This window comes from Leuciscus leuciscus (assembly GCF_965113295.1).
Source record: "Leuciscus leuciscus genome assembly, chromosome: 4".
In the NCBI taxonomy this organism is placed as follows: domain Eukaryota; kingdom Metazoa; phylum Chordata; class Actinopteri; order Cypriniformes; family Leuciscidae; genus Leuciscus; species Leuciscus leuciscus.
The window spans coordinates 12,763,938-12,789,112 of NC_138728.1; the positions used below are offsets into that span (position 1 = coordinate 12,763,938).

At 39.4% G+C, this 25,175-nt stretch overlaps 1 protein-coding gene across 1 annotated transcript in view; it reads right to left on the reverse strand.

Moving 5' to 3' along the window:
- The window catches only part of plxna4 (plexin A4), a 216,330-nt gene that overhangs the window by 50,096 nt on the left and 141,059 nt on the right, over positions 1-25,175 (reverse strand). Inside the window, exons 6-9 of the mRNA XM_082166984.1 lie at positions 12,747-12,870; positions 8,180-8,333; positions 5,379-5,478; positions 5,150-5,264 (exon numbers count right to left, since the gene is read on the reverse strand). Coding sequence (XP_082023110.1) covers positions 5,150-5,264; positions 5,379-5,478; positions 8,180-8,333; positions 12,747-12,870 — 493 coding nt within the window. The remainder of the gene's footprint in view (positions 1-5,149; positions 5,265-5,378; positions 5,479-8,179; positions 8,334-12,746; positions 12,871-25,175) is intronic.

Consider the following 25,175-nt stretch of genomic DNA (forward strand, 5'->3'; position numbering starts at 1 on the left):
CCGCAGTCCGACTGCAGCGAGGTAATATTTTGTATGGGCATGAGATTTGGCCTTAAACCCCTTTTCAGTTTAACTTTCATACAGGATATTTACAGTACAGGAGACAGTGTTTCAGTTTACTGCACATGAATGCACACCTTCACAAGCAAGGGAGAAATAGACACTTAACTTAACATGCCAAATAAACAAATACACCACCCACATGCATAATTGCAGTCTTAAATAAAACAGCAAAGACACTACAACACCCCCCCAACACACACACTCTGACCATCAAATCTCCACCCACTCCAGATATTAAAGTCATCAGTAAAAAGACGGGAGTAAAATGCACACCCATTCCGCAGAGGGCAGCCCTACACTGACCCAACTTTCAGCCAATGTTTTGGTCCCTAAATTCTCATTTAGAGCCCCTGCACCTTGATAATAGCTACCCAGCCCCACGGTCTACAAGGGCCTCTCTAAGTCCTTCCCCAGACCACCCTACAAGGATTTATCTCCCTATTACACTGATATAATGTGAACATGTTTATTGGCAGCAGTCTCAGTCATAAATAAGGCATGACAAGGGAAAACCGCCCACTAAAACACCAATATCTTTGTCCATCCACGCCCAAGTCTCTTCAGCCTGCCCTTTCTTCTTTGGGGAAGGTGTCTGGCCAGCCCCCCCGTCTCTCCACGCCTCTTATTGACGGATGAGTACGGCTCTGCTGGCAGCTTTATGCGGAGGGAGATTGACTCCAAGCATAACAACAGTATAATTGAAGGCTGGGAGGCTCTAATATGGAGTCTTCAGAGACACTGAAGACTAGGGCTGTTTTTGTCAGGCCAGGTTATTAAGTCTTTACAAGGAGGCCGAGAAGAAAGGACAGAGATGTATACAATGAAAGAGAAAACGGGACGGAAACAAATGAAACACACTCTATTGCTGATTTAGAAACCTAAGACAGTTTCTGAACCTTTTCGCCAAAGAATGTCGGCAAAATTTTTGAAGGGCACAATGGCGATGGTTATGGCAAGTTGCTTGCGGGGATTGAACCAGAAACATCATAGTCTCAGAGCCTCAACCATTACACCACTTTACCCCATCGGCAACAAACTAGATCTTGTGGTCTTGCTGCTTTGAACTTAACTGAAGCAGATCAAAAAAGTGGCCACACTTCCTGTCTCGAGGCTCAGAAAAAGAGCCAATGTCCGTTGAGTCCACGAAGAGAATGATTCCTGTAGCCTCGAGCCAGATACAGCTAAAGAGTCTTACTGGAAGAGATGTTAACAAAAAAATGCAGAGACGGTAATTCAAAATGCATTCATGTGACAAATGACTTGACATTGCGGTTTCCTTCCTTGTCCGTGACGCGTGTCAAATCTGACAAGACGTGCCCGAGGCGGCTCATTTGAGGTGGGAAAACAAAGCAGGGTTTGATTAAAAAAAAAGGGAAATTATCATTATAAATAGGCATTTTACAGATAAAAAGGCTCTTGAGAGTGGGTTTACAGTCTTGGTCTGAGCAAGAAAGGCCCGAGGGTGAGCTGAAGCATAATGATGTGTTTGTCAAAGGGACGTGGAGTGAGGCAGACAGCAATTGGGCTCTCAATTGTTTACTACTGGGGGAGGCTGACTGCAGCTGAATCTCCAACGTCTCAGAACAGGACTGATATAATTAGAAACTGAAGAAAGAGATACTGTAGGTGGGAAAAAGATTTAAGTTCAGTGCGTGCGCTTCTGTTAGAGATGCGCCGAAACAAAGATAGTCATTGAGTGCGAGTGGGGAGGGAGACGCCCTGGCACAGAGAACAGAGGGTAGCGAGCTGGCACGGAGTGATAGATCCATAATTAGAGCTGTTTGAGTATGTATGCATAATGGCAGCGTTCAGTCGGGTAGAAGATGAAACGCCTAATTCTCTCCACAGCTCTCGTGGTGTTAGCTGGATGATTACCGAGGCTTCCCTGCACTCCTTGCGCTTTAACGTGCCTCCCTACCGCCAAAGGCAAAAACCCTCCTCTCTCGTTCCTTGCCCCATTTCACTTCCTGCGGCATCACACATACTCTTATCCTCTCACACCTCTGACATTTCCTTTCTTTTCATCTGTTTGTTTTCACTCTCGCTCCCCTCAAGAGCTGGTATTTTCTTCTTCAAGTCTTGTCTTCCACCTCGATCTAAATGATTTTTACTTCAAAGTTTCTCCCCGAGGAAGGCAAAGCAGAGAGGCCATCTCATGGTTCTGATCTCAGACCCAAATCCTTCTCTTCACAATCTGCAGCTCAGTTGTACAAAGCCGCCAATTGTGCCTGTCAATTAACATCTTAAGATGGTAGAGAGTTCACTGGATCGATTGGTTCCTGTTTCCCACACCTCTCTCCTTTTCTTTCTAATGCCTCATCTACCATATTGTTGCCAAATTGAATGAGCTACCTCACTTTCTCCTGTCTATGTGCAGCTTCTTTCTAAGGCAGCATCTTAACAGTCATGGATACTCAAAAGACTGATTTGGATCGCTTTACATGGACGGCAAGTCATAAGTGTTATAAATAGTTATCCTCATGCCAAGTGCATGGAAGACTCCACTCACAACTGATTTCAATACACAAAGTGAAAAAGCTATTTTGTGTTAAATGGTCAAATTTCAATCATTGAAAACTCTTACATTTTACTTTATATTTACATTTATATTTGTTTACAAAACTAATTTCATGTATTTGAGCATGATTAAAAGGTTTATAGGTTCATGGGAATTGATCTAGTGTCAAACTTTTGACTGTTAGTGTATCTATTATTCAAAATCACACCACAATTTCACATTACCCGTCGGTAAGGCATGCTGTAAGCAGGCACTTTGCAATTCCTAAAAGGAGGTAAAAAGCCAAGCTATAACAAAAGTTGTTTTCTAAAGTGCAGTGGACGTCTGGGTCAGGACGGCATGCATTTAGTCATGCAGCATTATGTCAGTAGCCAAGAATGAGACATGGGGGACTGACACAGCCAGCAACTGAGAGGATTTAGCACTACCCTTAGTACACATACTCTAGCCAGAGAGGAAATCAAGACTCGTATAGGACACTTGGAAAACAAAAAAAAACCTGGACTGAACAAACAAAAGCATCATTATTCCATAATTACAGGGAATATGTCAAGACTTATAGGATTACAATCAACCACTGAGTTAATCCACTGACAGAGCTTACCTCAAAGCATCTGACACACTTTACCCAACAGTTACTATTTCCAAAAAAAAAAAAAAAAAAAGGCCTCATTTAATCATTCTTGGCTAATCTATAACCAAAAAAAAAAAGAAAAAAAAAAGAAGAACAAAAAACTGTGTGGTTTTATACAGTGGAAATGTATCAATATGCAGACTTTCGCCATCTGCAAAACTAATTTTACCTGCCATATAGAAAATGCAATTAGAAACACTGTAAAACATTATTGTTGGTTTAACTTTTGCCGTAAACTTTTAAATTCACTGAAAAAAATTTAATAAATGGTAATACAATGAAGGAGATTGGTTTAATCAACAGAAACTCAAAATATTATGCTATCTGAACCACTTAAATTACCTAAGTTGACTTGACAAAAGAAAAAATGTTGTGGTAACAAATCATGAAAATATTTTTTACAGTGAATGCTAAATGCATCTCTCTGAATATATACACATATTTTGCCACATTTCTCTACTTTATATAACAGGATAACACTAATACATCCTGGATATATTATGATGTACAGTATAACTGGAAAATCCAATTAAAATGAGAAACTAACTGAGAAGTGCCACCAAACATAATTCCTTTGCTGCTGTTGTTAAACATAAAAAGTGTCACACAAATTGAAATATGATAATGAAACAAAAAGCATACAGCTGAAGAAGACCCGTCAGATATTTAAATGTGAGAGACTGTGAATGGCAGACACAATGTTGTTAAATCTTGCCAGAGACGACATTCTGATGCTGTGGCACGTTTTATTTATGAATGTAAACTGTTCTCCTGTGCTCACAGGCACATATTGAAAGGCTCAGACTACAGGGGGGCTTCTCACTTCCACCATCCATTGAAAGACAAGTCCGGATTATTCAGATCACTCTCAGCAATCCCTTAATTGGTATAAAACACAGAAATTAATCTGTGGAAGGTCAATGCAAAAGGTCATCTAATTTCTCCATGCAAAGTTGACTCGTCAGCGTCTGCTCGGAGGATTTGCACGGTAAACATCCCCAGTCATTAATTCAAAACCACCCGGAGTTTGGAAGCGGATCTAAGACCTCCGGTATGAGGGGTTAATGAAATCCAAATTAAACTCATTAACTGGACAAAACACCTGCCTTAAAACAAAAATCAAACAAAAACATCCAGTGGAAATGTCATTAACATGTGCTAATATTCAGTTCCTGCTTTGTGTGCAAGTCGCTCGACACACAATAGGGAATCCTAATATTAAACTGGTCAATATTGACAGCGTGTCCATTTGATAATTGGAACGCCAAACGCTGGCAGCCAGAGAAACGCTTTGTTAAGAGATGTTAATGAATGCTAAATGATGAGGATACACATTTGTGTGTCTAAAACACATAGCCTCAGGGGGCAGGTGTCCTCATAATTCATTACGCATTTCATAGCTAAGCAAACAAGCACGATGTACATAATTGTATGTTCATGCTAGCTGCCGACTTCTCTTCAGTTGCATGACGCAAATGAAATAAACACATTGTGATCTGTGCCATGTAGACCCGCGGGGAGGGATTAAAGGGCGCATCAGTGAAACAAACTCGATGGCTCGACCCTCCTTGGCATCTCTCTGAGAGTGAGTTAGGAAAGTGCTGAGCCCCAACAGCAGCATTTAATTTATCTGATGGGCCTGCGGTGGCCTAAAAGCATGAGAGTAGTGCCAATATTATTGATAATTTACATGGAAAAAGATGTTGGTGGGAATCCAGATATTAATATGAGAGATTTAATGAGAATTAAGTCGAATTCAAAGCCAGCAGATGTGTATGAAGTGGCTCAACGTGACGGGGTGAGGCTGAGTAAGTTCTCACAATCGGGACAGGACCTGAACTGCACCTCTGCACCAATTAACTCATTTAGATCCAATTGAGAATGATGATGGCCAATTACAAAACCCGGTGTCTGACCAATCACAACTAACTCACCTCTGGCTGTTTGACACGGCCCTCCTGGAAAGAGCAGCTGCTCGGGTCATGGGTGCATGTGTGACGGTATTTGCACCAGTGGCACTGGTATGGGCTTCCGACACAGGACAAACACCTGAGACAAGGAGAGGGTGCAGATTTAGATTTTAGATTAGTTTAAGTATTCTTGAAAATAGATGGGATGTTACACTACTGCACAACATCAGTTGTAAATACAAAAGATACTCACGACTTGTGAACACTGCAGTTGTAGAAGACAAAGCTAGTGTTGGCAAAAGCTAGTCCCGTCTCTTTTGATTTGAGGTAGAGCTGGACAATCTGATGGTCACCTAAGAGGCAGGAGGAAAACATTAAAAGTGTTGACAGTTGCTACATCAGTTGATATAAGGCGAGTGAGCTGCCTACAGAGAAAGCAGATTGTTCCAATAGATGAGTGACAATGCACTACAATGTTATTAAGACACTAATAAGTATATATATAAAAAAAAAAAAGTGTCATTCAAATTAATTAAATGAATATAAAATTCATATTGGGATTAATTTACCCAATATTTGAGTAAAGTCTGTATACAGTATATACAATGATAATTCACAAATTTTATGATGAATGGTAGTGCAACACGCAATATAAATAAAATAGCCACTTGGCAATTGGTAAAGTCATCATGACATTGCAGCAGCCATTAGAAGATCCGGTTCCCATAGAAACAGTCAGTGTCCTGAGACGTGCACACTTGGGACTCCACATGCGCATTGGCTGGACCAACCTGAAATAACGCTATTTGAGCATAACAAACAACATTTATAGGTAGGGTCAGATCAGCAGTTTTTGAGATTTAGGCATTTCCCTATTCAAGTAGATAGAAGTTTGTTTTGCATGCTCTGGAAACCTGCCCAGAAGCATTGCAAATATAACCGACTTTCCTCAAGGGACTTTGTGTCTATTGTGTATTTTAATGCTTAGATTATCACGCTGTTAGCATAGCAACATGCTAATTCAAAACACTAAGTTTAATGTAAACTAGCAATTATCTCATTCATACACCAATGACACCAAGCTGTCTTAATTAGGTTATATAGTAAGTAGTTTATATAGTGTGGGGATAATAGAGTAGCTTTTTGAAGCTAAGGAATAAGGTGACTGTTCCTCTCTGCCAAAAATGAACTAAAACCCTTCCCATGAAAAAATCCCTGAAGAAGAGGAGAAGAGACACAGAGTGAGAGAAAGAAACCTGTACAATTTAATGGAAATGTGGCACAAAAGTGTCCATCTTCAGAGTGTTTTTATCTGAGCTAATGAAGAAGCTCATGTTTAATTCAACATGCCGGACACGACATCTCCCCTCTCAAAGGAAGATCATACTTTTTCCCCCATTCTCCATCTATTTCAGTCTCTCCTTTTCTCACATATTTCTCTTCAACCTCTCTCTTGTTCTCCTAATGCACTCCCCTTCCCTGTCGTGCGGTGTTTCTTCAACAAAGAGCGAATCATTCATCAATCAATGTAAAGTGTGCCTGACAATGAATTTGTCCTAATTAGCTCACCTAAATGTTACCTTGATGGCTGGTATCTCCGGAGTGTGTGTGTGTGTGTATGTGTGCGGGTGTGTGTGTGCAGGCCCCCTGCCACCCGCTGCAGAGTATGTCCGCCTTTAATGAGTCACTCAGGACATACATGGTTACCATGACACTAAGAAATGAAAGGAAAGTGAGGAATATGGGAGAGAGCAGGAATAAATGACCTATAACTGCAGGGGTATGTGTGTGTGCATACAAAATCCATAAAAAAGCATCTTGATTCATAACTTTAACGTTATGACGCATCCTAGTATTAGGGGTTAAATACTGTTTGTGCATGACAGTGATGGTACATGTATCCAGTAGTGTGTGAATGTGTATAAGTGTGCACCCTCAGGTGTGTAATAGTGTACTTATGCAGTGGTGAGAGAGTGTGTTTTTGCACTGCGGCATTTCAGAGCTCTGGGCCCTTGCAGATTGGGCCGACCTGTAATTTCATGGTGGCCTGACTGGCATGCATCATTATTCACACACCTCACACCCCTGCGCACGGCTCTTTCAACCTCACATCCAGGCCGCTTTGCCACTTACTAGGATAATTTGCGGGTGTTTCTATCCGAGATGCTCCGTAAGAACACTGTTGCTTCCATTCAGCCTTGTATTATGTTGTGTTTTACACCCCCCCCCCCCCCCCTCCCCCTCTTTTCTACCTGTTTTTGCCCTGGAAACACACGCGGAGGAGTATTCCCTTGTTTCTGCAGAAGCGCGCGTCTTCATTATCCTAACGCTGAGACGTTTTCATATTATGAAAAATTACCAGCCTCTAGACAGCTGCCCAGATGTGCGCTCGTTTCAATTATGTCGGGGTAACCAAGCACATCTTAGAGAAAAGAGAGGCGAAAGAACGGCATCTACGAGAGTGCGGAAGAGGATGGCAAAATGTTCTCTCTTGAAAAATCTTTTCTCTCTCTTATCTACTGGAGTGAATGCTGTCAATGCTGTCAAATCCATTTCAGCCTAACAGATGGAGTGAAGAGTGTCATCAGTTCAGGAGATCCAATCCAATCACTTTACTTGAAAAATCTCTCAAACCTCTATGCCAGTGGAGCCTCAAAATGAAAGACTGAAATGGAGAGAGACAGACGAGAGAGCAGGAGACAGAATGCCAAAACTGCCTCCCACTTGACGACCTTTATTCACTCAATTACAAAACGCGTCCTGCGGCAAAAGTCAACAGCTGCAGGCAAGATAATGAGCATGTAAACTTCCATCTCTGCTCAGGTGTTTATGCCTATCACTCTCTCTCTTTCTTAGACAGTTTTTCCTTCTTCTCTCTGATATAAATCCAGCATCTCTGGAGTCTGGAGCAGATTTCTCGATCCAGCGTCTCCAATTATAAAACTGTCACAGTCTCACTTTTAGTCTCAGTCTATTAACACTGCCACAACAAACGTCAATATTCAGGCCTTTTGCCCCAGTTCCTCTTAAATTTGACTGGGCATATATTCACACCTTGGTCTACGACAATGCGTGGAACTTCCTTCTCCGCAGGAGAGCTGCAGGTAATGCGGTTCCCTTCGACCAGACCGTCCATCTCCGCCAGGTCCTCAAAGGTGCAGTTGACCCCCGCAGAAAGTTCTGGCACATTATGTGCCTCCAGCACGAGCTGTCAAGGAAAAAGAAAAGACAAGCTGAAGTTATACAGGGGAGAAAATAAAAGGCAATAATGTACAAGACAAACTTTGGTGTGTATCGCAAACTGACACACCATCTTTGTGCAGATAATAAACTCATTTTTGCTGCCGCTGCTCCTAAAAACTGCTGTAACATGGATATTTTCTCACGTCTGTGATTTGAAAGGCTCTTGAGAGAGAAGGAAGTCTGCAGACACCACACATGGGAAATCTCAATCCAGCCGCAGACATCAAGACATCCCAGAAAACACACGTAGCCATTCCATAAATATCCCAGCTGACACGTGGCCACAGCGAAATCAGGCCATTGAACCAGCGGCCACATATCTCCTAAATTTCCTTGAGGAAAATGTCCAGAGACATCAAGAGACTTCAGTCAGCCATCAGTCAGCCTGTACTGACTCTAATGTGTTTCACTGAACTCAAGTGGGTGGGAAATTGAAAGAGAGAAGGAGAGAGTGAGAAAGAGAGAGGGCTAAGGGGTGAGAGTTTTTATTCTCTTTATGCTCTGTCTCTGTCCTCTCCATCTCTGTTACCCACAATGCCCTCTGGCTCCCGGCCTTCGAATGAATTTCAAGCCCTGCTCTGCAGCACATGTTGCCCGACACCAGAGTCAGATGAAGTGAGAAACGAGTGAACGATGGTAAAGAGAACAATGAGAAAGAGCAACTGTCATAAGACAAATAAATGCCCCCTTTACACCTGCCATTACATCATTGTTTCTACAATTTGATAGAAAATCTGATAGAGTGATAGAAAATCCAGATACCATCCGGATACAAAACGCATGTTATAATGTCAAAGAATGCACCAAATAAAGAAATTGCAGGGAGTGAAAATAATGAAGTTGTATATAGTTAGAAAGACACAGCCAATATGCTGCCGCTCTCTCTGTCAGTTTGACTCCGTTGGGGGTCAGTTTGGGACAGCGTGTAGTAATGCTCTGTGAGGGCATCATGGGAGGTGAAGTGGATAAAATCGGAATATCCACACTAATAGGAAGCCGCAGCCTTGCATAGAGTGGCCCTGCACCCAGCATTACATTGGTGATATGGCCTGAAACACCCTTTACTCAACCGAACGGCTGACCGGGGCTGTTTTTAGATTGCTGTTTAATGAAAAGGCAGGGACATGTTGCAGACACTTTTCCCATCTCTCCCCCTCTCGCTGTTTTCCGCTTTCCCATTAAAGTTCAGGATGCACTGGTGGATGGCGATGCCACTCTGGGATTTAATTTATTTTTCCTTTTAGAGAGAGATGCAGAGAGAATTTCTTCAATTACATTTCAAGCAGCGGCGAACAAACCCTCGCTGGCCATGATAAATATGAAAATCATCCCTCTCGGAGAGGGACCCTACAAATAAACAAAAAAGACCTCTTGCAGCAGAGGGTCCAAATGAGGAATATGGTGTCTTTGATTACCTCCTACCTCAACAGAAGAATGTATCAAGACGGCAGACTCTCACAAACTTTAGATGCTGATGCGGGTTTCTAATTATGCTTCAGGATTTGCTAGTGGAGGGAAACAGAGCTGTCGATGTACCCCCAGAGACCCCGAGAGCTATGAGATTCTACCTATTGTACCCCGTGTTGTACTTTAAAATCCCATGGATAAAATCAATCTACATTTAAATCAATTCCGAGAGCACCTATATAGCACATCCAGCCATGACGGATGTTTTCTTTAAACAACTAGTTTAGAAGTGTAATCCTCCTTCAGAATAACGTTAAAGCTGTGCTATGCTCTACTTATCGAAGCCTTTGTATTATCTAAAAGAAACTTCTTTGATAAATGCACTCAGTAATATGAACAAGAGCAGTTAAAATAAATAAATAAATTCCTTGTAAGATGAGCTTTACTGTGGTACTGCTGCTTTACTGCTGAGTGAAGGTCCAGGAAGGCTTATGGATACAATGTGAAATAACATGAAATAATCGAAAAAGAAAAATGTTTTCTTTTTGATGAGAAACTTATTTCAATCCCTAAATTCTCCCTGCAGACTGAACAAAGAAGCTTTGTGCTTATCTCCTCAAACAAATATTCAATAATGAAAAAGGTCAAGAAACAGCATGAATGCCTGTAGTGTATTTCTGTGTACAGTTTGCAATTTATTGCATTGTAGATGTGCTGTTTTCCTCTCAGTAATTCCAGTTTGAAGGAAAAGGTCAATTTGACGCTGTCTGTGTAAATTCCTAACCAGTCTTTTCATAACACACACACACACATAAATATATTCATATACATGTAAAAAAAATAAAAAAAATCTCTCTCTCTCTCTATATATATATTTACCTTGTCAAAAAACATCAATTAGTATGATTCATAAGCTGTTTTCCTCATGGGGACCAAAAATGGACAAGGACAAGGATTTCGGATATTGCCATCTTTGGGGAATTTTTTTTCTTCCTTACATATACGCACTATACATACTTTGAATACACACACACACACACACACACACTAAAACCACTTGGACTAATTCAACTGGTCTAAGCTGGTCTAAGATTGTGAAAATTGAGAGGATTGGGCTCATTATTTGAAGATTAAAGCATTAGCACTCCCAGAACACACCTGGACAGTTTATACAAGGACTTCTTGTGAAATGGGAATCTGGCGATATGATCACATCAACTCTTCATTGACTGAACAGCTACTACTGAATATCCTGACATCTGCTTTTGACCGGTTGCCTAGATACAGTCAACATGAATGCTCTAATTGAAAGAAATACAGGGCTTATATATGGAAAAACACCGCTGTGTAAATGATTTAGTTTATCTAAACATATCCCAGGTACTGATTAATCATCACTTTGTAGCAGACATGTACCTAACGTACACACTGGGCAGTTTATTAGCTCTTATACAGCCTAGTAGTTGAGGTTTTGAATTTGGGCCCAGAATACAGATCCTGAATCAGCTGAAAGGCAGGCTTCTCTAGTGGAGACGTTAATCTGATATAAAGGCTCAGAGGAGGTGCTGGATTACATGAGGATAAAGTCTGAAACCATGGCCTGCTTTGATGGATTTTACACACACACACACACACACACACACACACACACTGAACGAGTGGTAGAGTCAGCAATTAGCTAGGTTCAGCCAAATATAAATAAGTAAATAAACACCTATAAAAAAAATTAACTGTCCTGACTAAGGATAGGGGCACGTACGGTAGTGACTGACATGAGGAACGACACAAGGTAACGAGTCAATACGACACCTTAACTGTTTACATGTACAGCCATATTCTGATATTAATCCGAATTTGCTCACATTCGGGTCATGCAAACACATTAACCTAATTGCATTACCAAATTAAGCACATTTTCTGGTTCCTAGAAATGTATTTATCTGAACTTTGTGTTATGTACCTAATTTACAAAACCTTAACTGACGATATATTCAGATCTGCGCATGTCCAAACATAGGTAATTCTGGGTGATATTTGGCATAGTTAGTTGTAAAAAGCTGAGCTTCAAAGAAACATTTATGGAGTGAGGAGGAAACTCAGTTCTGGCAAACAATAAAAGAAGAGTCTCTTGTCCTACTTTTAGCAATTAATCAAGTTCTTGCATGTTATTGTTAAGGACATAGTTTATTAAATTACTGCCCAAATTTAATTAGAAATGGCCAAATTGTTATTCATGTAATTCATTGAATTGAATGTGAAGTGGCAATAAATGTTTTATGTTTTTATATGTTAGACATACAAATAAGAGTGAAGGTATGCATATTTTAAAATAAACTATTATTATATCTCAATAGTTTAAATTGATTACTTAACTACAGTACATTCTTATTTCTATTTCTGTATTCCCTTAAATCCCTTTTAATCTTCAATTATTTAATTCCTTTAAATAAAAAGACCAATAACACCCGCTCCCCCACACAATTTTTTTCTTGCTGTGGAGCATATAAACATCTTTTCAGAATAACAGTTTAACCAGAATATGTATTTTAATCAGAAGATTATATGCATATAACCAGTCAATGCTAGATCTCATAAGGTAGAGGTACACCACCCATAAACACACAACTAATAAGCTTTGTGTCATGTGTCCTAAGAGCATAGACCTAAAAGTCTCTGAAATAACATGACACGTGTGATACGGTCAAACTATATGACGTGTCTTCATAAACCCATCAGTGCAACAAGCAGATCTATAAAGGCAGAACTTACAAGATCACATTAATGATGGAGCCAGAAAAGCAATGGGCTCCATAACTGAATTAGAGAAGGCTAATGTCAATATGTCCAGCGTTTGGCTTTATCCTCAGAAACACTTAAATGAGGTTTAGTATTTCCTCAGTATACCTTAAAGATACTTCATGGTGGGATTACACAGAAAGAACAAAGGTGAGAATTGATTATTAGCGCTCACCATGACACTGTATTGGGACACGGAGATGTTGTTGGGATGAACGCTGAGTCTCACACACTGCTTTATATCAGAGGCGAAACGGCGAGGCTCGGATGACCGCTCACACTTTTCCTTCCTGGTGCACCTAGAAAAAAAAAGATGAAAAGAAATACGTGAGCACCTGAGGAGAGGAGAAAGACAGCAAGTGAAAGGAAGACAAAGCATTTGATAGAATGGGGGGAAATAAAAACAGCTGCACAAATGCATCCAACCATCTCCCATCTGTGACCAGCACAGCATGAAGGAAATGGAACACAAGCTTGATTACTAGTCCAAATCCATGCATTATATTTCTGTTTCATATTTCAGGAGAGAGGGAGGTGGGACAGAGATAGAAAAAGACCAGTGGTTGTGGTGAGTCTATCCTGTTTCTGCTCTCTCGACAGTCCTAAAACAACAGCGACTCTATTTGTGGAAGCAGAGCAGGCCCAAAGGGCCGAGGGACAAGCCAGCTTTGTGTTCCACCCTTAATGAAGCGTATTCATCGCTCCCGGGTTCTGCAGGTGGGGAGGATCAGAGCTCAGAGACCCCTCCCCACCCTTTAGATCCAAACACCATCCACTCTGATCTGTTCACAAAACTGGGTCACAGAGCCGATGAGGAGACCACCCTAACACTGTGACATCTAATCCAGACACATCAGATTACAGGCCCAAGGTTAAGCACGTTTAAGACTGTTTTACACTTGCGATTTTTAGTTGTGACTGCTTGACTTGCAGGGTTACGTACATGTGTTAAAGAATGACAATTCACCACTTAAAAATTATTTATTAACTACATATAAAAACACACTACTGAGCCATACATTTAAATGTTTCTAGGATTTAACATGACAACACTACTAACAATTATTTACTGTATAAAAGTAAACAAATGTCTGAATTATAAGGCAATAAACTGAATAAAAATAAAAGTTTAATTAAAAATACATTATCATTCAAAAGTTTTATTTAATTTTCTATTCTTTAAATGGGTAACACCTTACAAGAAGGTTTCATTAGTTAACATTAACTGCTTTAGCTAACGTGAACTAGAATGAACAATACTTCTACAGCATTTGTAAATTTTAGTTCATTTCAACATTTACTAATACATGTTGAATCAAGTTAACATTATTTAATGCACGGTGAACTGTGAACTAACAAGAACAAAAAATGAACAACTGTATTTTTATTAACTACCATTAACAAAGATTAATAAATACTGTAACAATGCATTGCTCATTTTTAGTTCATGTTAGTTAACACATTCTCTGGCTGTGATAATACACTACTTGTAATCATACATAAGGTATAACCACATAATGAAAACATGCTATTGAGTTTTACATTTGAACATTTCAAAGTTTTACCTGCTTGTATTGTACAAGAGTGTGTAAAACAGCCTGCTCTGTCTGGGTTTTTAGCCTGTCATTCCCCTGACTAATCCAGATTGGCTTTATTCAAATCTGTGAAGCAATTAACTACGAATCAGCACAAAGTCCTTATAAGAGGGAAAGAAGTTTATAACGGATGACAGTTGTGACAGGGTTTTCCACTGCAGAAAAGGAGGGAGGAGAGAGAGGTAGGACAGTGGATGAATTGAAAAGTTAAGAAGCCTAACATGGAGAACTCGCAGAACAGAATGGGAATAATCTGCTGGTGAAAGAAAGAGGAAACGAAAGAGATTTAAATGGCAACAATCATCCTCTTTCTCTGTGCCTCTGTGCTAAGCAGGTCTAAGATGCATTTAATCAGAATGGCCTCCTTTGTAGCTCCAATCACACAGCCTGAATCCCTTTCTGCCGCTGATTTAATAAGCATGCTGTGTACAACGTGTTCAAACACACACACACACTTACGCTAGGTGGATCTACGGGTGGTGTGTAGCATTCTCAGAGTACTGTGGGAGAGACAAACTGCTCATGTGCATCTCTGGATGATTTGGGGAGGCTGTGCATCCTGCAGTTATACGCACCGGTCAAAGGCTTTTGATAAAACATCACGTACAGTGACACCTAGCAAGTCTCTCAAGCCTCTCTTGGTCCGCAACCATTACCAAGGCCGCATTAATGCACGGGCTTACCTGGGCCTCCCAAGTTCAGGGGCCTCCCATGTTCAGGTTCATGATGAGCTGAAATGGTCATATTGTTTTAACTTGTCAGATTTTGTCGCTGTATGTCGCTAGTCGCTTGTGGACGTTGATAGTGCTGTCGCTCTAATGTTATTGTTATGGTGCGTTCACACCAAACGCGAATAGCGCGTCAGGCGCGAGTGATTTCAATGTTAAGTCAATGCAAAGACGCGTTTACGCACGTCTAGGTCCCGCGGCGCGAATGAGGCGACGGTGCGTGTCCACTACAGCGGCAAAAGTCCGCTCAGTGCCGCTGGCAACACTGCAACGTCTCCGCTTTGGGGTGTGTCTGTTGCAAGTGTGTTTAATCTAAGTTTTTTTCAACACACGGACAGTATAATCATCAGCGATGCACGCGATTACATTTAGAAAGAGACAAGCTTTGTTTCCAAATGTACCAAGCAATGATCCTTTCAATTTTATAAACTTTTATAAACCCAGCCAATATAATCACAATTAAACACATCCAAAATAAAATCTTTAACATGTATATAACAACTGCAAAGCGTCTAATTTGTAAACAAAATGATTTACGCACTAAATCCAGCATAAACTCACTGAGACTGTCGACAGTTTATTTTCCATGCATCATTTTATTATATCCATGTTTGTGGTTAGTTACAGTAAATCATATAAAACAGTGAAATCGCCCTCGAACTCTTCTGTCTTGCATGCACTGCACTGCACTGCACTCCGAGACGGTGACGGGAGCTGAGCTTCACTGAAAGGCTTCTTTCCTATTGGTTGTCGCTCGCGAAAATCGCTTCTCATTTGCATAAAGTTGAAATTTAGTTGCTGTGTGTGGTTGTTAAATAAAGTGTCTTGTGTTTATGTGCTCAGTGATATGTTAATAACAATGTTAAAATTGAAAACAATATTAAAAAACTCACTGTTGTAGGTCTCGAAAGAAATTAATGCATTCTGTGATGTAGATTACCTAGATATTACACTTTTTAAAAATGAGACTCTATAAATCGAGGGGATGGGGGGCCTACAAAACCTCTCAGCCCCGGGGCCTTACATTAGGTTAAGGCGGCTCTGGCCATTACGCAAGACTTCAGGAAAGTACGTAGGCAGTGAAGCCTGTTTAAACGCAGGCATAATCTTTCTCACCAATAGTATGAGGGTTGCCTGTACATAATTTCGAGATTACAGGGACTTTGACATGTTGTGGCTGAAACAAGTCAGCACTGCTTGTAAAAACGGGAATATTTCTTATTTAAAAGGGTTATAAACGAGATGCCTGCTATGGCCTGAAAGCACTGTAAAAACATTTATGAGCCTTCATTTATGAGCTTATGTGATACAGGCCTGGAGACAAGTGAGAGTGGTATGGATAGCAGTGTGTTTGTGCATTTCATTTCTTTAATAAAGGAAAAAAATCACTGGCTAAACATTGACCCTACTTACTTTCAATTTCCCATTTCCTTTATAGTGATCCATATGTAACTAAAAAAAATAAAAATAAAATAAAAAATAATATATATATATATATATATATAATATATATATATATATATATATATATATATATATATATATATATATATATATATATATATATATATATATATATATATTTATTTATATATATTTATATATGTTTGAAATATCCTATACAATTCATAATATATTATTAATATAGTGTATTATATTATTTACTTTTATAATATAAAAGTATATTAGGCGTATATAATACAATATGTTATGTTTTATTGCATCTAATAAATTGGTGATCTCCTTGATAAGTGATCTGTCAACACACGGCAGGTTTGTTTTAATACCTTATCATTAGTAAAGTAAACTGCTCTATTAGAAGACTAAGGAGTCATTTGTTTCCCTCGTTATGTAAATGCTGCCTAAACATGGAGAAATGCGGTACTTTGATGAATAATGAACAGGAAATGAAATCGCATCAAAGCGATCAGACAGACGGGAGCGCAGAAGTGGGCATGCAAACCACTAAAGACGGCCTCCTGGCATCTCGCCTGCCCTCTCTCTTCCTGTTCCCCTCGTGACCCTCCGTTCACTCTGCTCTCTGACACACTGCCCTAAATACAATTACATCACTCATGCCAGCAGAAGAGGAAATAAACAAACAAATAAACGCACATCAATAAATGAATAAAAACATGTCATTAGTGCATTAAATTGCCAGCTTTGCATTTTGATCGAGGGGAAAGACTTGTAGCGAGCTTGCAACGCCATCCCTCACATCAAACCCACAGACAGAGAGAGAGACAGACTACTACAGATGTCTTTAGAAGAAAGCAGCTAACAGAGTCAGCCAGAAGCAGCTAAATTAATAAGCTCTGCTAAAATAATAAATCCCTCAAGGAGTTTTATTCATCAGAGTTTTACTTGCTCTGCAACTAAAACTGTTAATTTACAGTAAGAATGAGTTTAGGCCCACACTGGAAAACCTTGTTTTGCCAAGACTAATTTGTAATAAACATGAGGAAGTACATTTCTCATGTGACTGACTTTGGAGTTAAAGTGTGTGTATTCCAAAGGTCTGGCCAGCTGTGTGAAGCAAATAGAACTCTAATAGGGCAAATACTGGAGAGTATACAAGTATGTTCCATAAGAAAGTAAAGCAAACTAACATATTGATTTTACAATTAATAGAGTACAGCAAATGCAATGAATGGGATAATCCAGAAGAAAATTCTCCAAAATTTAGAGAACACTGCATGGAACACTGTATCCCATGATGCAATGTGCTCGATTTGACCTTCCATTTCAAATTGTGAATGTATACATTTTCAATATCAAATTATAAATTATAAATAAAATTATAATTATAATTTCAAAGCATGTGATAAAAGCTCAAAATATTGAATCTAAAATATGAATCATGCCAGATATAATAAAATATATGAGTTATAATTGCATTTCTCTCATCGCGTTCAATACCTCATATTTAGTTTATTGCTGAATGTTGCAGTGCATTCTGGGAATGCTACCCTTGAATTTTCACCCACACTTACTGTAGATATCTTAGGAATAATCAGTATAAATAACAGCATAAACATCATAATCATGATCCTACCTTTTACAATAACCTTAGAATTGAGAATGTGGTTTTAAACGCTACCCGTATAAACAGATTACTTGACTGTTTAAAAATAAAACTTTTACAGTGAAATGTCTACCGTTCCTCAGCCAATTCTACTTCAAATGTCTCATTGAATTCCCATTATGCATAACATAAAATTCACAGTACTTTATTGCAACTGAGTTCAGTTGAAAGAAGACAGATGTTTGAACTCTAGCCAGGACATGCTCTACATTCCATGGTACAGTAACATATTAACATTATTTATGGAGGAGTCAGTGCATATTTGAATATGATCTTAAATACACATTCATCATAACGGTTATCAAGCCTCCCATTGGGACGGTTTCCCAATGGTTAAGAGCAACCAAACGGATGAGGAATGAGAAACGGAAATTGAAACCCCATCCAAGTTGCACATATAAAGTACAGTAGAAAATGAGATACTTTTAAAATGCAGTGTGATACCCAGAAAGAAAGGGAGCAAGGGAGAGCATTGACAAAAGAAGGAGCAGCCACACTGACAAATGGCAGGTTTAAATTTAGAGTCAGCGCTGTGAGCCAGACCCTCAGAGCCCCCTGTGAGAGAAGAGCAAGTCGGTCACCATCGTTATGGAGAGAGCAAAGAAGAGGGATGGAAGGAAAGAGGGAGGCATGAAGCAGAGAGAAGGAAGGAGGGGAGAAGACAGAGGAAGAGACTCGTGCAGAGTCATTACGCAGCCCAGTGGCTCTGACCCGATTATTCCCAGCAGAGACCTTGGGGCCACTGCCCCCCACTGGGCCACAAACCTCAGCTGAGTGGAAAATTAGTGTGGAGCACCCCGGGAACGACCCAAACACACGAGGCATACTGAGAGACACAAACACACGCTTGCACAAAAACAGCCAGGCTGCAGCAGTCACTTTGCACCATTTCTAAAAAAATATAATTCAATATCATACCATATCATATCATAGGTGGTATGTATCGCAATACAATTTTTTTTATTTTTTTTTACTGTATATTAAAACGTTATAATGATCATTTTGGTAACACAGTGAATTAAATATTTAACAAATTAAAGGTACTTTACCTCATGATTTTTTTTTATATGGAACTTGATGGATGCAAACCAAAAGATTCATTCAGTGCAAAAATTATTACATAATTCACATTATGTAACAACTCAGTTTAAAACAAAAGACTCAAAAACAGATGTAAGAGCCATTTCAACATGCCATTTTTATGTTGTAAGATTTGATTTGATATGATTGATTGTTATACAAATTATAATATTACACGTCATTATTTTTGATATGTGTGGTCTTCCAATGTGTGGTCAAAAAATATAACCGAAGTCAATGGGAACTGAAAATGTTGTAAATAAATGATGACTGAAAATGTACATTTTTGGGTGGACTATTCTGTGTTTGGAAGTATAGGGAAGAACTGAAGTAGATAAAATACTTTTGCCTAATCCTACTGACCACAACACCAAATCTGCCTAAAACCAGCATGACCTCAGAATCTGAGTTTCATTTCAAAACACTTTCGTTTGACTAGAATCCATCCGACTCCAGACTACGGTGCAGCTGGAGAGACACATTACCTATCAAAGTCACACACACCCACACAAATACCCACAATTCAACTCAATGCCATAAAAGCATCAAGTTATACGTGACGCAGCAGCGCTCGCCTCAAAACTCGCATGCAATTTCGGGAGCTGTCAAAAACACCTCAGACCGCTTCCTTCATCTCATCTCCCCGCTGTCCCTGTTCCTCCTAGGCCAGGGGACCCATCTTACCCTGCTAATATTAAACAGATTATCTGTCTCTTCCAACACCACATCCCCTACAGATCTGATCAAACATTGCACATATTAACACCCGGCTGTCATGATATAGCTCAGAGGAACGTTTACAACTCTTTTTTTTATCTTTAAACGTTTAGATCGAGCAGACAGATATTTTTCCTTTTAGCTACAGGGGTCAACTGAGTTTTCAGCAGAAAGAAATACGCATGCGAGAACACGGAAGACCTCTAAGAATGGCCGAAAAGACAAAGGCAGAGTGGATGCGAGGACAATTAGACTCTTTGTCTTCAAAGTTATACAAAGCATTTTAAAGAGGTCACACTCAATAAGACTCCACCTAAGAAAGGAGAGTAACTTGAGAGTGTGTGTGCTATAGATAGAGCATCTGTCCTCTATCACAAAGGGCAAACAAGCGGTTTTTCAGCCACCTGAGAGAATGACCCAACAGGTCCCCGTGTGCCCAGAGGAAAAATCAATGTGCCACTCTAATTAGAGAGAACAATCTCATCTGGTCGAACATTTATGATTTTTTTTTTTTGCTTCTGTGCCAATGCAAGGTGAATGGCAGTTTCAAAAAGAGTTTGTGAACTGGGACATTTCTGGAACTATTTGAAAAAGAGTCTGTGTAACCATGAAACACGCACGACATATGAAACCTGTGTAAAATCAGGCTACGACAAACACAGGACTGTCTGTCTTTTTGTATCCTATACTGTGCTGGTTCCAAACTGTACACCTGCTGCAGTGAACACAATGTTCTTTCCATAAATCACCGTATTTATTCCCACACCATTATAGACCATTCAAACACAAGGACATTCTTGAAAAGAAAATCTCTCAATATAAATTTAGAAGCACATTTTACAGCAGTTTTTTAGTTGCTATATCAAACTGTGACAGTAACTTTTTAAAGGAGCTCAGAAAGGTTATTGTAGAGCTCAAATAATTTGGAACATTTGTAATTTGAGGTGTACTGAGACCCAGCATGATCGGACAGTTTTTGGAAGTAACTAGCTATAAGTAACAATGCTGCTAACTTAACACATTTTCAGTAGCTTAGATGTTATTTAAAATAATCCAGTTTTTCCCAACAAGTTCGTTTTTCCAATGAGTAGCAGTTTAGAATACTAAAATGTGCTCAACTTATTTTAATAATTTGGTTAGAATGTTTGATTTAAATAAATGGATATAAAAAGGTAAAACTTTATTTTAGTGTCTTTATTACACATACTGTATTAATGACAGTAAATTATGCATATTACATGCAACTAACCCTAAACCAAACCCTAATCTTAACTCTATAGTAAGTAAATGTTGTTAATTACTATTACTCAGTAAATAAACGTATAATAACACTGTAACAAGGACACCTTAAAATATATATATTTTTTTTTTTTTACATTTCAAATCCACTTTTTGTTTTCATGGAAGGTCAGTAATGCAGTTTGTAATGACGACGTTTGATACATAATGACAGAATTTTCATTTTTGATTTAACTTTCCTATTTCCTGTCTTTTCAATCACTGCCTGTGCACTCTCTCACTTTCTCTCTCAGGTGTGTCTGTCTCCATGTCAAGTTCACGCTCTGTCACACCAGGACAGGCCACCCCTCTTGCTGTCTTCTACACCCTCTCCCCTTTGCATTCTCTCTCTCTCTGTCTCCTGCTCTTTCTCTGGTGACAGCAAGGTGACAGTGAGGGATAGGTTGAGTCGTGTAGGACTGCCTGCTTTCCGAGAGATCTCATGACAGCAGTGAGGGTGTCTGTAGTTCTGTCCTGATGCTTCCGTCACTTTTGGAGCATGTTCCTTTCCCTCAACCAGCCGCAAACTCCTTCCAGGCTCTTCAGGAACTCAACGCCAGGGGCGATAGAGCCGGTCCTGCTCCCCTGGGGAGACACCATTCTTCACTGGGCACAGAGGGGGCTGTGCGTGTTTTGGGTCCAAAACAACCCAGGACTGACTTGACATTTTCAATTCTTTCAATACACGCCTAGGTGGAATGCACTAAGGTTACATTGCACCTGCTGATAGTACCATTGGATGTGCTGTCTACATCACTTTAGAAATACCACATGCAAAAAAAGTGCTGTAACGACTTAGTATGAAAAAAAAAATCTCTAATGTTTCAGGTCAATTAGATCCAAAACACATTTTGAGTCAGAAATACTGGTTAACCTACAGTAGAACAGGGGTGCCCAATCCTGTTCCTGGAGATCTACCTTCCTGCAAAGTTCAGCTCCAACCCTGATCAAACACAACTGAACCAGCTAATTAAGATCTTCAGGAGCACTTGATAATTGCAGACAGGTGTGCAGGATAAGGGCTGGATATGAACTCTGTAGGTAGGCAGATCTGCAGGAACAGGATTGAGCTCCCCTGTCCTAGAATGTTTTTCTTGAAATTGTGAGACTACTTCTCATTTAGGGTCATTTCTATTACAATTGTGATCTAATTTTGACCCACAAATTTCAAAATAGTCTCATATTATTTATCATATATATGTCTCATAATAATACTACTAATAAATTAGTCCGTTTTTCAGCTACCCTCTGAAGGTATTTACATTTATGCATTTAGCAGAAGCTTTTATTTGAAGCAATGTATGCTGCCTTGAATGCGTAAATATTTATTAGCTCATGCATGTCAATTTTGCCGGGAATTAAACCCATGATCTTGCCGTTGTTAGTGCCATACTCTAACATATTTATACAGAGAATTGTACAAATTTACAACATAATACAAGAGTTGAAACAACGATAAAAAATAAGCTCAAAGATAAACTATGACATCTTTCAGCGAGACATCATTCCTAAAGAGTTTCAGCATCACGCCAGAGCACCACGCCATCCTTTCCTGTGACAGACTTCTGCACAGACAATAACACTGTCCTTGGAAAGACAATGATAGCTTCTTCTCTCATCTAACATTAGAACAGAAAGCTGGGGAAGGTCCTGCTGGCGCTGGGGAGAGGCTCTTCTAGTGGTATAAACAAAGCCTTAGCACTAAACACACACACACACACAGTACAGCGGATCAAAGAGAACTGCTTTAAAACCTCTCCCAGTGCAGCCACACAAACACAAGTTCTGGACGAGAAGGTAAAGCATTTCACAACGGTCCCTGGCTATATGCATATGAGTTCAGATGTCATGGAGAATCAACGCTGACCAATTACATGCCAACATTTATAGAACCCTAAGCTTCAGCTAAAATAAAAATATATATATAAAAAAAATATATACAATAAATAAAATAAATAAAACACTAGACACCTGTGGATGTCATCTGTAAAGTTTGTCTTGGAAGGACACATGATCATTACAGTTTTAAACAATTATCTCATCTCTCATAAAGCCACAGTAACAGGCTGTCAAAGATACTGTTGGATAGACATATTGATATTCTTCATTTGCCCCCAAATAATATCCATCTCATACCCATCCTAATAAAGATACATAAAGATATTATAATGGAGTGTAAATTTGCATCTTTGTCAATCAGCAGCAATCTCTGCCTGTCAGCCTTCTTCGGAAAGAGAGACAGAAATATGACAGCCTTATTTTCTCTGTCTTAATTATGATTTACAGCCTATCCGTCTCAGCGCCATTCCAAACCATCACAATCGCTGCTCATTTACACCCCGTGCAAAATGATTGTCTGCGAAACATTCTGGCAATGTTTCCACGACATTTGTAAAGCAGTCAGGGGAGTTATTCATTGCAGCCCTCGGGAACTAGTGTGATCGTCGAGGATGGATGTAATGTTGTTAAATTGTGGTGAACACATTTTACACTCAATCTGGGATTATACAATTAAATGAATACTATAGGCTTTAGATAGACGGAATGTAAATGTCCTTTATTCACAAAATACTATGCTGATTATAACGGCACTTTTTCTTTTTAAATAAACTGAACGTTTATTTTTTACTTTTTTTCACTAATTTATTTATAGTATAAACAAAATCAATAAATAGTGTAAAAATGCACAAATTTAGTTTTGGTCTGGGACATATACACATATACATATAGGCCTATACATAAACACATTTTAATTGTCTTTTCTCGCATAAAAAAAAAAAAAAAAAAAAAACACTTCTTAAACATGAACAAATCAACCTTTTCAAGTCAAAGGGGCAGAGAGGGATCAGATGGATAAAAATGAAAGCTTAACAAGTAAACAAGCCGCTTCATAAATTACACATCTGAACATTTAAACTTCAGGAGCACCCTCCCCCTCTCCCAGAGTTATTGATTTTTGCCTCTCTGGTCCTGTTTTCCAAGACTAACAGACTTTTCTGGAGATCTTTTGGGTAAACAGGAGTCTGGAGCAGGCGGCTTTGCTCCTGTGTTGACAGCGAGAGAGGAGGTTATCTGAAGGTTGATTGGGGACAACAAACTTGCAGAGAGGCTCTTAAACTAAGCAGCAACTCACAGATAACTTTCTGTTCTCTCATGCTATTCAATCAGACAGGTCTCAAAGCTGTAAAATATATTTTAAAGGTGTTGTTCTTGCCTCAGGTTTGTCTTACACCTCTCACATTTAAATGAAAGATGCAATGAGGCTTCAGCAAAGGCTTGTGAGTCAATTCGTTGGAAACTTTGTGTTTAAACTTTCAAGAAATAGTTCACACTGTTCACTAAGACCAGTAAAAGGTCTGTAGAAAAAATAAACTCAAAGGTCTGAGGGGTTGCATGATGATTCAGTCTACAAACTGAAGGTCAGAGCCAAGAATCCTGAAATTGAGTTAATGCATTGTTAATTTAGTGTCACACAATCTCCCCAAGTGGTTTACACACACACCCTATCAAATGGACCCCCCTGACCCTTAACCCCTCTGCTCCATTTTCTCCATGATCAATAGTAGTGTGGGTCGAACAAATAAGCCCAGCCATCCATCCATCCCTTCAGAGTGTTGTTTTCCTTCTCTCTCTGGTGATTGTGTGGAACTCTGTTGACTTTTGCATCTCTCTGGAGGACAGGAGTGATCCGTCTCATCACCGAGTTCAGCTCTCCAGCAGTCTAGATTACTATATTTATGCTCTGCTGGCCAACATATTGACCTCACTTAACACAAAACAGCCCTCCACTGCTTTGTGCCATTAGACTATTTTATACAATTTGATGTGTGAGAACAGTCATGAGAGATTCATAGACAGGAAAGAGAGCTAACGACTTCCTTGTGGGATTTGAACAAACCTCTAACCCTAGTGTTAAACTGATGCCCCAGTGGTTTTGCTACAGACATGTATGATACCTCAAATCTCCTGTTTCTAAGCAAACTTACTTGAATTTGATGCTTGACGATATTATGTTAGATTGTAGTTTTTCTTCTTCTTTTGCTTCATTTGACGTGGCAAAGCCACACAAAAACTTTTAAGAGTGTTTTTCTTCCCATAAATAGCCAGATATTACTCTACAT